General features: G+C 37.7%; 2 protein-coding genes across 4 annotated transcripts; both read left to right on the top strand.

The window, feature by feature from the left end:
• Window positions 1-245: 245 nt before the first annotated feature.
• On the top strand, window positions 246-4094 carry LOC116776817 (basic salivary proline-rich protein 2-like). Its single transcript, XM_061529009.1, has 4 exons — window positions 246-832; window positions 1049-1312; window positions 1692-2750; window positions 3500-4094. Exons 1-3 carry the CDS (start codon window positions 818-820, stop codon window positions 2013-2015), a joined length of 603 nt encoding a protein of 200 aa, XP_061384993.1. The 5' UTR covers window positions 246-817; the 3' UTR covers window positions 2016-2750; window positions 3500-4094.
• A 5425-nt stretch (window positions 4095-9519) lies between these two features.
• On the top strand, window positions 9520-13956 carry LOC116776815 (keratin-associated protein 5-2-like). Of its 3 annotated transcripts, none has more exons than XM_032670060.2 (2): window positions 9520-9783; window positions 10951-12070. In XM_032670060.2, the coding sequence occupies exons 1-2, from the start codon at window positions 9672-9674 to the stop codon at window positions 11994-11996; spliced, it is 1158 nt and encodes a 385-aa protein (XP_032525951.2). In that variant the 5' UTR covers window positions 9520-9671; the 3' UTR covers window positions 11997-12070. The 3 variants fall into 3 exon arrangements, with proteins under 3 accessions (XP_032525951.2, XP_032525950.2, XP_032525953.2); XM_032670059.2 differs by lacking the exon at window positions 10951-12070 and adding an exon at window positions 12160-13956 and having other exon boundaries at window positions 9522-9783; XM_032670062.2 differs by lacking the exon at window positions 10951-12070 and adding an exon at window positions 10104-10790 and having other exon boundaries at window positions 9526-9783.
• Window positions 13957-14495: the final 539 nt, after the last annotated feature.

Below are 14495 nucleotides of genomic sequence, written 5' to 3'. Positions count from 1 at the left end.
TTACTTATTTTTTCTTGAGGAATAGTTCCAAATCTTCTACTAGATGGCGCTGGGAGGGATTTGTTTGGATCTTCTAATGCGAACATTATTTAAAGCGCCATCTTTTGACAAGAAAACAAGTGAACCTTTCTAGAGCTTGCAAGAACTTTTACAGCTAAGAAATATTCTAAAGAGAGCTGCTTTCATAAAATTATCTTTTGATAATCTCTAAGCATTATAATCTTGATGAAAGAAAAGCTAGTCAGAAGTAAATAATTGTGTCGACTTTAATTGGCAGGACGCTTAGGTTAAATTTAACTGATGGTTAGCGTCTGCTAGTAAGTAATATTAGAAGGGATGGGCTAGACACTTCACAGTTAGTTGGATTAAGTTAAGGAGAATGTTATTGGTGGAGACGTTAGTTGTATAAAGCTGAGGGTCCGTAATCAAATTGAATTTGTGCTAAGCCTAAATTCAGCTGAAGACGTAAAAATACATTTCATGTCTATTACGGTACCATCTTATATGGGTAACCAGATAATTTTTGCTTGACCCGCGCACATAAATATCAGAATCTCATTTACTTTATTTCACGCAAATAAATAATATAAAATTTATTATATATATTTTTTTTACATAAAAAGTATATCAAAGACTTCTTCGAAATACTCCTATCAGTACTATTAAATACGTGATTACTTCTGTTTCCGAACAAAGCGTATTCTGTCATATTAGTTAAATATTTTTTTGATGTATATATGTTTTCATATAGAGACGTTTTAAAATTATTTAACGATATTAATTATGCGTTTAGAATATCAGACATAGTTTTGTTGTTATGGGAAATACTTTGGTGAGTATGTTTTTGTTATTTATAACTTTAGTATGAACTTAGTCGTTCTATATGTTTAAGGCATTTCTTTCTGCTGTTACGGACTTATAAGCGCTTTTGTTCTCAAAATCTGTTTCTACGTTTTGCTATACCTACTGTATTATATTTAAGTATCAGAATTATTTATTAATTCAAAGTTTGTTAACCGATGGGAATTCGGAAACTTGGTGTTTTCAGCCAGGTAGCCACAGACGACGAGGCCATGGTTCATACGATGGTCAGGGGCCCTACGGTGGTCAAGGGCCCTACGGTGGTCAAGGGCCCTTCGGTGGTCAAGGTCCCTACGGCGGTCAAGGTCCAGGGCCCTTTGGAGGCCCGAATACTGGCTATGGAAGTCCTGATCAAACTCGGAACTATGTGCAAGATCCTCTCAATCCTCACCAGGGGCCAATTCAGCCTCCAGTCGCGAATGTCACACCACCTCCGTACGGACAAGGTCAAGTGAGTAAAGTCAAGACTATCCAACTACCTGCAAAACCAAATCATCGTGACCTTGATTCGTGAAAAGTTTACATATTGGGTGAGGAACAAAAGAAATTGGTCGGGTTAAAACTTAAATTCGTCTTCGACTTAAAAGCTAAACCGTTATTTCGTCAAGTCGTATGCAAAATGTCATCGGATGTAGCAATTTAAAAAGTAAAGTGACATATTTTTTTGACAAAACCGTTAGCAAAATTTTCTAGTTTGTTTATTATCTTATAACACTGTAGTTGTAAATTTGATGATGGATAAAGTGAGAAAAATTCACAGAAACTTTATGGACGTGGTCAGAATTGTCAATATGCAACAGCATAAAGATTCATAATATTTTAATTTCTAGGACAGTCATTACCCCCCGGGATATCAGCTTCATAATCAAGGTTATCCTTACGGTCAAGGTTACCCACCACACGGCCAAGGTTACCCACCCCAAGGACAGGGATATCCACCTTACGGTCAAGACTACGGTCAAGGGTACCCACCTCAGGGCCCAGGGTATCCACCTCAAGGACCAGGGTATCCGGGATATGGCCAAGGATACCCACCACAGGGCTACCCTGGTCAAGGACCTCCAGGCACGTCTTCACAGAATTATCAATTTTTGCTACATAGTTTTGTAACACAGTCCGAGTTGTCGCTAGTTTTTCTTTGGGTAGAATTATAAAAAAATTTGTCTCTTCGTTTTGAACGATGTACGCTATAGATTTTCCTGTTTATAAGATCATCGATTGATTCTATTTAAAGCCCCGACGGACATACAAACACTGCTATTTAAGTGACAACCTCAATTTTCGTGTTTTATTGTTTCAACTAAAAAATACGTTTTGCGGAGATCTTTTAGTTTCTAATTTGCTGACAAAGAAGTTGCTTGTGGATTGTTTGTAGAAAGAGTTAGGTACTTTACAAGACATGGTCTCTACAAGCGTTCAGAGGAACTTCAAGCGAAATACATTACATGCTAATCTTAAATCTACAAACGAAAGTTATGACGTTGAACGACAAATATATATATATACATATATCCAGCTGATTTCGTTCCTTGTTCTGATTTAAAAGTTTCGTTAAAATCAATCCAGTACTTTTTGTAGGACTTACATAAAAATAAGTCTATTCTTCTTTACGTTATTTCGCTTGTACTATACGCGGAAGTGGGTTGATAAGATTTCCAACTCAGTATACTTAGTACGTTACCAGGGTTTACTTAAACACAGTCAGGTAGAAACGTTCACAGGCCATGACACACGAAAGTCGCAATATGGGCTCGTATTCTGGTCACCGCGGCCACTTGGCCTTCTCACTTGGCTTTATTAAAGGTTCCCCCGGAGCTGGTATGGGGCAAGCCGCCTGCTGCGGCTCTTGCCTGGCCTGCCTCACCTGTCTCCTGTGTTCCTGCTGCCAGGTAAGCCACACAACTGCACAATTTTTGGGTTGCCAGATGCAACTAACTCCCGAATAATTAGGAGGCTTGTGCTGCCAGTCTAGTTTGATGTTTATTTACCCGATTTATGGGTAAAATTAATTTACTTTTAAGTGGTAAATGATGAAAGTACAATTAAAATTGATAGGCAATATATTTAACGGGCGTTTTTTATCGAAACTCGATAGATTTGAGTTATTATTCTCATATTGTATAAAATCGATGTATTTGTGAAGCGTTTGTATTTATATTACAATTCCGTATTTATTATAGATTACTAGTTTTTGCCTGCGACTTCGTCTGAGTTAGTTTCAGAATTAGTAATGTATAGCTGACCGGCCGAACTCTATTCCTCCTTAAAGACAGTATATAGGAAGATTTTGGATTTGTACTACTTTTTTTTTCTTCCTTGATCCTGATGAAAAGTAACCTATGTCTTTTTAGTGGTTCCAAGCTATCTCTCCACCAATTTTCAGTCGAACCCGTACAGCCGTTAAGTAATAAATAGTGTAACTAACAAGACTTTCTTTTATATGTAAATATATCAATATCTTTAAAACTATTACAGTTAAATAAAAGTGATAAAGGATTGTTGGTTAAAACATATAATTCGATTTAGGAATATTTTTTTATTTAAGACTCGATTTGTGTTGCCATGTTTTTTATCTGTGTGTGGTTATAATCTGTAGTTGTATTGCGTTTGAACACATATGACAATTCCATACTTCCAGGGTCTGATGGGCCACGCTATGACTGGAGCTGGCGACAACATCGCTGATGATGGACAGACACCTGGAACAGCTAACGTCACATCTCCACAAATTACTGGTAGCCCACACAACCAGCAAACCGAAGATAACCCATAGTAACAGTTATCTGCCAATATACCAGAATGTTCATTCGGGTACCTTCGGGCGTGTTCGTGGAGCACGACGAACGTTGATACTATTAGTATGTAGTACACGTTGCGAGTTCTTACTAAGGTGTCTACGCACGCTTACAATAAGTTTGTATAATGTTTGTATAACAGCAACGTTTCCCGTTCCTCATTCAGTGACCACTTTAATAATATAATTTTTGAAGATTCACGAATTAAACAATTTTAACGCTCCGTATGCAGTGACGCAAACTTATAGTAAGCGTACTGATGTTTTTAATAAACACTACGACTTTTCATATGTAACATAAATTATATATATTATAAATATATAAATACGTTATACGAGGGTAGGATACAATTAATAAGCATTTTTTAATTAATCATGTCTTACGCAATTTTATAATATTTTTGTTATATTGATATTTATTAAACTCGTTTTTATTTTTTTTTCTTCCCTTTTTGTTATTTTACCAAATCGCGTCATTGTAAATTTCTGAGTGTGATTAATAACTGTTCCGAAAAAAAATCCATTCATGAAAAAAAAATAACGAAATTAATATATTTTTTTTCAAATCCTTTATTTTCTTGTGATATGCAAAAAAATATAGATTTCTTCGTCCGTAGTCTGTAGTACAAATTACAACTACTCCTTTAACAAAACACTCGGTCGAATAAAAATACCTTTTATTTATTGTCATCAAGATATTTAAAATTCAATTATATTCTAGGATTTTAAAATTTCGTATATCCGTCAATATTAATTACATATGTTTATTAAGCTGAGATGTATAACGAAGACAATAAAAAAAAAATAGTAACTTTTTTATACTATGGCGTCATTCGCACTGGAGTCGGGGAATATTCTGCCGATGTCGAGGTTTTTATTCGTTGGACGTATAATGTTGAGTACTGTGTGGAGATAGGATGGAGTTTGTCGAATGAAATAAAGGCGATTATTCAATTATTAAATATTATATATATTTAGGTTTCTAACAAAATTATTAAGAAGATAAAGTTGTCTTATAAAGCCAGTACTCTTAACTGGAACAAACTAATTATTACCTTAAACCAATAGACCTTTAATAAATTCAATTTAATATACAAACACAAAAATAACTTAGACAGATACTTTCCCGCGTAAAAGTGAACAAAACAAATGTCATCGCTTAACGTCACTTCGGGTGCGTTCGGGAATTTTAAGGTTCGGTTCAAATTGAATGTGTATTCCCTATATATATATTTTAAAAAAGAACAGAGTAATCCAAATTTTTCTAATGTCACCTGTCACTGTCATTGTGACTTTTCAGATACAACCAAGGTCTACTGAAAAGTATTTAATTGATTTATCAATAATCGAAGAATGGCATTAAACTTATATATTTTATTTAATATAAAGATATGTGTGACATTGCACATGAGTCTCAAATTATTGTAATATGAGGAGCTTCAAGTGCCTGGGACTTGCGACCCAGGTGTAGGTTTAAGGCCCCTAACTAACGCGTTAAACGCTCACCTCCACTATATAATAAATAGTTAAAATTATCAGTTTTTGTGATCTTAGATCTCTCTTGACATGCAACATTGGATTATTGATGATTTTATTCTAAGTTTGTAACGGAATTCACGTAAGTCTTTTAAGGACCAATTACGTGTATTTTATGCAATATTTCCCTATAAGCACTTATCATATGCTTTTGTGACATAAACTGGAGACTCAAAGACCGTTGATGAAAGGTGGCTGTAACTTGAATCTGATTACTCAGAACGGCAATTTTTATTTTATAACCTAATCAAATCCAAGACTTTCGCGAGTATTTATTTAAATAAAACTAATATCTTCGGATGTATTACGCCTTTTTTTTAATAATTTGACCACATACTCCAGACGTTTCGGTTACTTAGCAGAAATCATGATGTAGGGAAAACGAGACGTGAATGTCTGTCAGTTGGTCTTGTTATTTGTCGTCTACCGCAAACGATTTCTTAATTTTCTTGCGTGCCGCTCCGGATAACTTCAAGAGTATGCAGTTTTAAAATAATAAAATACCGAGTAGTTATCCGAAATTATTTATTTTATTCAATAATCTAATTTCAGTACGCGTTTTTAATATTTTATATTCAGGATGTTGAGAGTACTGTAATCTCGTCTTCGTTATCACGGTTGCTGTAAAGGAACCGAAACGCCGGTATCATAAAAATATAAACAATAAAAAAAAACTTGAATACCGTCCATCACTAGCACTATTTGCTGGAAAAAAAAGTATAAACAATTTTCTCTGTGTGATCATTTCTCAAGATCGTAATAGTTTTATTTACACTCTCGCCTCGTACGTCGTCTTGTGCTTCGTATCGTATCTCGCACCTCCGGACGCGAGAGCATAAGCCAGCGAGACAAGACGCGAGGCGAGTCGCGAGCGACTATTACACTCTCACCTTGCGCTTCTCGTCTCGCGACTCGTACGCGAGTGTAAATCCCGGGTAAAAAAAATATGGATATAGGATACATAACTATTGTTTACGTTAAAAGAAGAACTGTCCTGTAAAGGGTGATCTGTGTGAATTGATTTTCAAAAAGATTCCCATTGCACAGTTAATTTAAATCACTTTTGATGTTTTTCAAAGTATTTCCTTTTCGAAAAATGCAGATAACATTGCTTCATCATTATAAAAATGTAATAAGTCAGATTAAAATTGAACACAAAGCGCAACTGTCCTTTATTTTTATAAACAACTTCAGCCGTTGCAGAAATGATCCGGCTGTACACGCTGTTCCGTACATAAAACACAGAACTCTTTTAGACAGATTTGATAACGAATAGCTAACAAAGCTGTCAAGAATTAACAGGTACCTGCATAGATAAAATATAATTTTTATGTGGAGAACAGCCTTACGCAGGCCCAGCCGCTTGGGAGATATTAAAGATTGTGAGCTTTACCAACCGGTGTGGCGTGCAGTAAACGCCCACAGCGACCTTCCTTGGTAGTCCAAGATTATTTACCCTTCCCTGTGATTTGTGCCACGGAAATAGCCTTACTTAGATATGATCGTGAGCATCCCGGGGCAATATCTTGGCGGCTAGCAGACATCAATGTCGCCATACGCTATCTATCAGTCGAATCAGCTCTTTCAAGGTCCATTAAGCGGCTGCGTTTTAAGCAAGACCAGTTTTCACTAGGAATCCCTTCCCTGCAACATTCCTCTCTCCACAGTGTTGCTGGAAGATGTGGCCCAAGTTTCTAAAGCATGCTTAGGCCATGTTCACATGGTCACTACATACGAATTCTCATTTCTGATTCAATAATCTACGTTAATGATATAATAAATTGAAAACGTAACGCTCTTTATGCAGATCGATTACACAAAAATCTCGTAAGGGTAGTTGTTGTGTTCCTGTCTTTAGAATCAGACACACATTGCTTCCGTGTACATTCCTCAGAATTAGAGTGAATCAATGATTGAGGTGAAATAAGCTTAACATTGGTGATTGTAACACTTCAGTCTGTCGGAAATACATTTGCACAACAAAGAAAAAATAATTCCTTACAGCTTTTAAACTTCAACCATTAATTCAGTTGTAAATAACGGTGACATCTTCAAGTAGATATCAATTTTGTTCACGTTACCAGGACCCAGGTGCTTGGCAGGAGGCGTTTGATAGACAATCTGAGCCTGTTTTCTAGTCCAAATTCATTCGGACTCCAAACGACGAGAGACGAGGACCCGGCGACGTGGTTTGTCTGTAAGTTGTAATGCTATAAAATGATTGATGTGATCTTACCGAAGCTCCGTAGACTAAAGGAAGCGAATTGTTGAACGATTATTAATTTAGGCGTAACTTATCAGTTTAGTAATTTAAAAAAAAATCAAAATACATAATTCTCTTCACGAATAATGATAATATTTTATTTTAAAGCACGCGTTAATAAAGATAAGTGTACCTATAAATAAAGATACTATTTAAAAGTATCCATGGTTTTTTGCTGATTTGATCTGGCATTATACTGCCACTATTGATTATCTGTTTATAGGAATGTGAAAAGATTTTTATTCTGTATTTATTTGTAATTTTACGTTCCATAATTTCTAGAACTTTCTGTCGAATATATGAGCGGTGACACGAGACGACGCAACTGACGCGTCAATGACAGACTCACACGACATATTTAAAGACAAATATATCTCCGGATAAAGATGTCACAATCTGTTTTTAAAAATTTAATTGACTGGACTGTTATATGCTAGTTTACGGAATACAATACAAATAAATAAAAAAAAGCTATAAATGGAGAAAAAGTATTCACATAATAGTTTTTTTGGAATCAAATGTCCTAATGCTTTATTAAATCGATTTCATTTCTATTTCATCGTTGTTCACGACCTCATATTTATTCAAGGAAAAAAAAATACAGTCGTTCACACGTTGCAACGACTGGTAATCGGATTTATAAATAAAAGAGTGAATTAAGGAATTGAAAATAAGCAAGAAACAATAAAAAACATTCAGTATTTAAGAGCTGATCAATATAGGTAAACATTATTTGTTATAAATAATAAAAAAAATATTCCTTTTTGCATATATACATATATAATTAAAAGTATTAAGAGCTTTAAACATGCAAGTACCTATATGCTTTCTTTTCAATACAAACAACATTTTTATTCGTCGTGATGTTGTCGGACATATTTTAGGACATTTATTTCTTGTGCGTTAGGATCAACTGTCAAGTCGGCTGTAACATTTAAACCGTCTATATGCTCGACTTTAAAATGAGGTCGACTAACTTATACCCAGTTAACCTGCCTCACACACATCTCAGAATAACTTTCCCGTCTAAATTATAACCTTTTAAAGATTTCAAACAAATAATGATTAGGCCAAGACATTTAACATAATTACAGATCATAACGTAGTATGCTACAATCGGCCTCGCAATACTCTTTGAAATGATAAAAATCACGCAACATTTGAACCGAAATATCCGATCAGAAAATATATAATTACAGTGCATACGTACGTTATATATAGAACCTCCTTTTTTCTAAATCTATTTGTAACAAAATGGTTGAAAATATGTATGAAAACATTACGAGTAATTTCAGCTTTTAACGGGTAAATCTGATACGCATTGTATTACGTAATATTATCTGGAATTGAGAAACAGTTCCATAGACTTTTATTCGTTTTATAGGTACGGATTTTCGGGACCACTAAACGTCCTAAGTTAGTTTTATTTTTGCAAAACCAAAGGCAATATTATTACAATATCAGGTAAATTTTCGAAGAAATGCAAGTTTACCTCATATTCACCAAAATTTTTCCACCTAGCAATAGTCTATTTATGTAGTTTTAATTATTGTGTACTAAATATAATTTATCTAATGATAAATACTAAGTTCAACAGAATGGAAATAAATTGACAAGGATACAATACATACCATGTGGCCTTTGGTATTTTTTTTACACACCCGTCACATACATACCAATGCTACTGATCTGTCTATTGCTGATTTGTCGTCTGTTATACCAATGATCCCCTCAATAGCTTCTTTGGAAAACTCTTAAAAACAACTCTGACAGCTTTACAATATGTAGGGCGTAAAAGAACAACGGTAACTTTTAATAATAATTTTGTCACATTGATTGTTTCTTCCGAAACGATTTTTATCATTAATTAACAATAATTTTATAACAATATTTATTAAAAACCGAGAATAATAAATCTACATCTACAAATCACTATATTTCTGCATTGTTCCTTGTCTGAATTTTAATTAAGAAGATAAAAAGAGTTCGTATATCCCACCGGGAAGTTCTGCTATGAAATACAAAAACATTCCCTCGAATAAAAAATGATAGAGAAAAGAATATGAAAATCAAATTCAAACTCAGCACAATAGCATTTGTTCCGGCAGGAGTAACATCTACAACTAACATGGCCTAAATTTTCCAAGATCAATCAACAAAATTATAGTTAAATAAAAAACCCGTTAAATAAAATTCAAGTAACAAGAATCCAGTACCATGGCTCTCGTATTACGGAAAGCGGTTATGCCGAAGAATGTATCCCTCCTCAAATGCATTAAAGGCCGACCCTTGGCAACAGCTTCAAATAAGAAAAATGCTGCCCCATTGTGTGAGTAACGAACAGCTTATTGTCTAAGGAAAGCACACGTATTACTTACTGTATTTTACTAAACCTCTCGTTTTTTAGTATCGCTTTTGATTCGCGTTGTAATAAGATCGATAGCACTCCCAATGTTGCGGATCGCGTATAGCCGTATATAGAGGTCGGTAGCGAGTTCGCTCACGCTGTGTTATTTCGGAGAACGCTGGCCACTGCCGAAGGACGTCCATCTATAATACTCGACCTCGATAGTTGACCTTCGTTCTTCGAATAGCATCAGCGTCCGGCGGAACTGCGACGAGTATTATATGCATGGATGTCCTTTGCAGTGGCGCTGAGAGGAGCGGCGTTCGGCTCGTACGACGCGCGGTTAGCGCTCTGCTGTGGTGACAATAAACTGCAAGTGCGCTGCTTCGCTGACAAAGCCCCAAAAAAAGAAACGACATGTGGCTGCCCCTGTGGCCCGTGTGGCCCCTGTGGCCCATGCGGTCCATGCGGGCCTTGCGGACCATGCGGGCCATGCGGGCCGTGCGGCCCGTGTGGCCCCTGCGGACCCTGTCGGTGTCCTTGTCCTTGCGGACCGTGTGGACCGTGTGGACCTTGTGGACCATGTGGGCCTTGTGGTCCTTGTGGACCCTGCGGACCTTGCGGGCCATGCGGACCTTGTGGCCCCTGTGGACCGTGTCGCTGCCCATGTCCTTGCGGACCATGTGGGCCCTGCGGGCCGTGTGGGCCCTGTGGACCATGTCCATGTCCATGCCCACCAAAATGTCCACCACCTAAAAAATGCGAGGGTGGCGTGTGTCCCATGTGCGGCAGTCAACCTCTGGCAGCAGCACAAGCAATAGCTGCAGCAGCAGCAGCGCCGCCAGTACCAGAAGGAAAAATACACGAACCGTTTATGAAGTTGGAAATCAAAGAAAAGGTTCCTCGACCCTCTAATACAGCGAAAATGCAACCCTAATTTATATTTAATATTTTATGATAATTTTCGTCATAATAAATGTTTAAATATAGTGATTGTTTTAATTTGTTGATGAATTGGCCGTACTATTTCTTAGCCTTACTCGATCCGGGCAAAGGTAATATTACTATTCCGCATAGTTCACTAGCTTACACGTAAATTTAAATAAGCCGTCATCAATTGAGGCATATAGCAAACGATACCGTTTACAGCATTGGCGGCAGCACGTAACTTCAAAAGCAAGCTCATCCCGACGGCGTACATGAAGATTCGAAGAGCGAAGAAACTTGTTCCCATCGAATATCGCCGTACGAGAACCAGGACCAGCCCGGTCTGGGTCAGCGTTTCTAGTTCAGCGATCCCTTCCAGCGCGAAACAAACGAGATGTCTCGGTTCTGACTCTATAAGGAAGTGTCGCAGCCTGACCCAGTTTATACAACATCGACCTTATTCTAAAGTTTGCAACGTTGGCTGCCCGTGCCCGTTTCCGTGCGGGCCCTGCGGTTGCAAGGACGGATGCAATTGCCTTCCCCCGCCATGCAATACGCCACCTAAATGCCTCCAATACATGACTGGATACTATTACTACCCTTACGGTACTTGGTTCTGCGGTCCATATCACGTGCAAGGGACCTGCTGTCCCGTGGGATCGAAATGTCCTTGTCCTTGTGGATGCCCTTGTCCGAAATGTGCATGCTTATTCCCGACCGCAGGCTTGGGAGCGGAAGCGAAGCCAGAACAAAAGCCGAAACCAAACGTACGAATCTTTTCGTACGACCAACCAAAACAGAGTGACACTCAAGCGGCCTCTGGCATTTCGAAGATATTTAATTTTAAGACTCCTGAGCAGAAGGACCAAAAGGAAGATCCAAAGCCCACGAAGAAGAACGTGCCTCCTGTACTGGCGTCTATGATCTCTCCCACCTTAACTCCTTTGAACACTAAGAAGCTTCCACATCCAAACATAAAATCTTCGTATCCAATATCGTATACCAATTCAAAATCCAATTCCTACCACACAAAGGCAACTCTCTGGTCCTCGAATCAACTATACAGGACGCCTACTAAAGAGCCGCGTAGAGACAGATTTATTTACTACCCAAAGAGATATAAAGTGACGAGGCCTCTGGAATGCAACAAAGTGCTAAGGGATCACCAAAACAAGTTGGGACTATTTAACTGTACATCGCAGCCCAGGTTTACAAAATTTAATTCCAAGCCCCATGTAGACGCAACCTTCAAACCGTACGATTTATAAGTAAATAACGAACAATCTATTGAAACTTGATAAGCTAACTGTATTAACTTAAAAAATAAACACTATTTAACATCGCACGTTGTCTCATTTCGATAACCTTCGGTAGTCATTGTCCTTGCAGTGGCAATTAGGAAGTTATTATAGTTCCAAATCATCCTTTCAGTTCACAACGCAATGAAGAGGACTCTCTGCAAGCGAACACAGAGTTTTGGAGTAAAACACTTCTGTAACCAAAGCAATATAGAACTGCAGAAGGAAGATGTCGTCAAATCTAAAGGGCGCCTATACAGAAGTATTTCCTGTCCGTGTCTTAGGCCGAACGGAAACGACCGTCCCGTTCACATAAAACGCGCTGCATCTGCCATCAGCCTTAAAGATATAGCTCCTAGATTCAGGATTCCTGGAGTAGTATTCAATCAAATTACGCCAAACTTTATGCAGTTACGAGCTGCGTCAACATCCTCTGCCATAAAGGATATAACTAGCGTATGTGCCTGTCCCTGCGCGCCGTGCGGCTGTAATTGTCTTCCACCGCCTTGCAATACTCCTGCTAAATGTCTGCAGTATATGACTGGTTATTACTATTATCCCTATGGTACTTGGTTTTGTGGACCTTACCATATTTCTACTGGACCATGTGGTCCTTGTGCCGGTCCAGTTAGACCCGACGGTTGCGGTGGCCCTGCGCCACCTTGCCCAGGAGGTCCGTGTGGTCCTGCATGCATTGGACCTTGTAAGCCGTGTGGCCCTTGCATATGTGGACCCTGTGGCGCATGTGGTCCATGCGGTCCCTGTGGTCCTTTAAGTTGTTGTGGTTTCTGTGGCATAGGGAACTCGTTCCCAAACTATCCTCCGGGAAGTCCTTACGACTTCTCATCATTTAATGCTTATGGCGCGTATGGCCCGTATACACCGCAACCACCGCCTATGTTCCCTAATCAGCCCATGCAACCAAATTTTTGCCCTCCATTTAATTCTTTCCCACAACCACAACCACAATTTGGTCCAGTGAATTTGCCGGGCAATCATTTTGGACCATGCTATGACGTTCCCATGCCTTCGCCGATCCCAATAGACGCTTTACCACAGAACCCTTTCATGCCCCCACCCTCAAATGCCCCGAACCCCCCCGGTCCAGTTCGTCCTAGTTACAATTTTGCCAAACCCACACTAAAGGACTCACCGACAACAGAAAACGTTCGTTCCGCACCATCGATAGACGGCCCATGCCCAAAGAACCTAACACCAAAATCCTTACGCATGTCACCGCTGTCGAGGTATGAGAACAGCTTAAAAATGGGTTCGTCCAGTCGTCCCCCAAGAATGAATGGCCGCGCTTTACAGGATATCAACACTAGTTTCGTTTGCCACTTCTCCACTGGAAGTATGCAGACACGTGCCATTGAAACTGACAGAAATAGATCTAATATATTTAGGGCACATACAAAGAAAACTTGCAAAGGATCCTGCAATAAGCCCTTCTGCCATTGGTGTCCCTTGAAAGGAAAATAAGTTTAACGAAAACCCAATCCTTAGATTTTGAGGCTCAGCGCACTGATTGGTTGCAAATATAAGGAGAATAGTTGAGCTTTCTTTCAGCCACAAGTGGTAAAACATCTATTTTAAAATAAAACTGAAAATCGGTAAATGTTAATTTACTTTCCTATTTCGCAAGATCTAAGATTTCCGTCAGATTCTCTAATGTTCAACAGTGTGCGTGGATATAAAATAATTGGTAAAGTAGGTAAACCTTGTAGATTGTTGCCACTAGGGGATTACCTAAGTGAAATTTAATAATGATTTAAAACTTAATCCTAAGTGGCTAGTATAAAAAATATGGTTTACTATCAAATAATATTATCTCCATTGAGCTCTAAACGATTTATATACCGCATGATAAAATACAAACAGTTGGCTTAAGTTTTCCACATTGGTTATTATAAATAAAGTATGATAAACATCAATTTGTTTTTATTAATTATATTATAAATGACTGCACCAAAGACCGACAATGGTTTCCTTGTCATTATCTTATAGAAAATAAAACGGAAGTAATGTATATAAATTTTTTCGAGTCTGTTAAATGAATTTATGTTAAACAGTCGTATCAAGAAGCAAAAAGTATCTAGGTACTTGCAGTATTTTAATCCACAATTTCTTCAACCATATATTTAAATAAATTAGATTGTTCTTAATTTTCTTGTATAAATATAAAAAATATTTACATACTAATAATAATTTTTGTTACTAGCAATTTTATAATTTCTTCCTCGTTGAATGACCTACCGATACAATTGAGATTGTCAACTCTCTTTCATACTTAAATCTAATGTCAATTACAATTGTATTTCCTTACAAAGAAACCATTAATCGTTACTAGAAACGTGACTCGAGCTGCACATGATACCGATATTCTTGAGCAGCGATTATATTGGCATAAAGTTAAAATTTTAGTTTTATGAATAGTTAATAATAATTATCGGTTTCAGCAATTTTTCA

This window comes from Danaus plexippus (assembly GCF_018135715.1).
Source record: "Danaus plexippus chromosome 29 unlocalized genomic scaffold, MEX_DaPlex mxdp_36, whole genome shotgun sequence".
Lineage (NCBI taxonomy): Eukaryota > Metazoa > Arthropoda > Insecta > Lepidoptera > Nymphalidae > Danaus > Danaus plexippus.
Note: the sequence above shows the minus strand (reverse complement) of the source record. Positions and strands in the feature narration are given on the sequence as shown.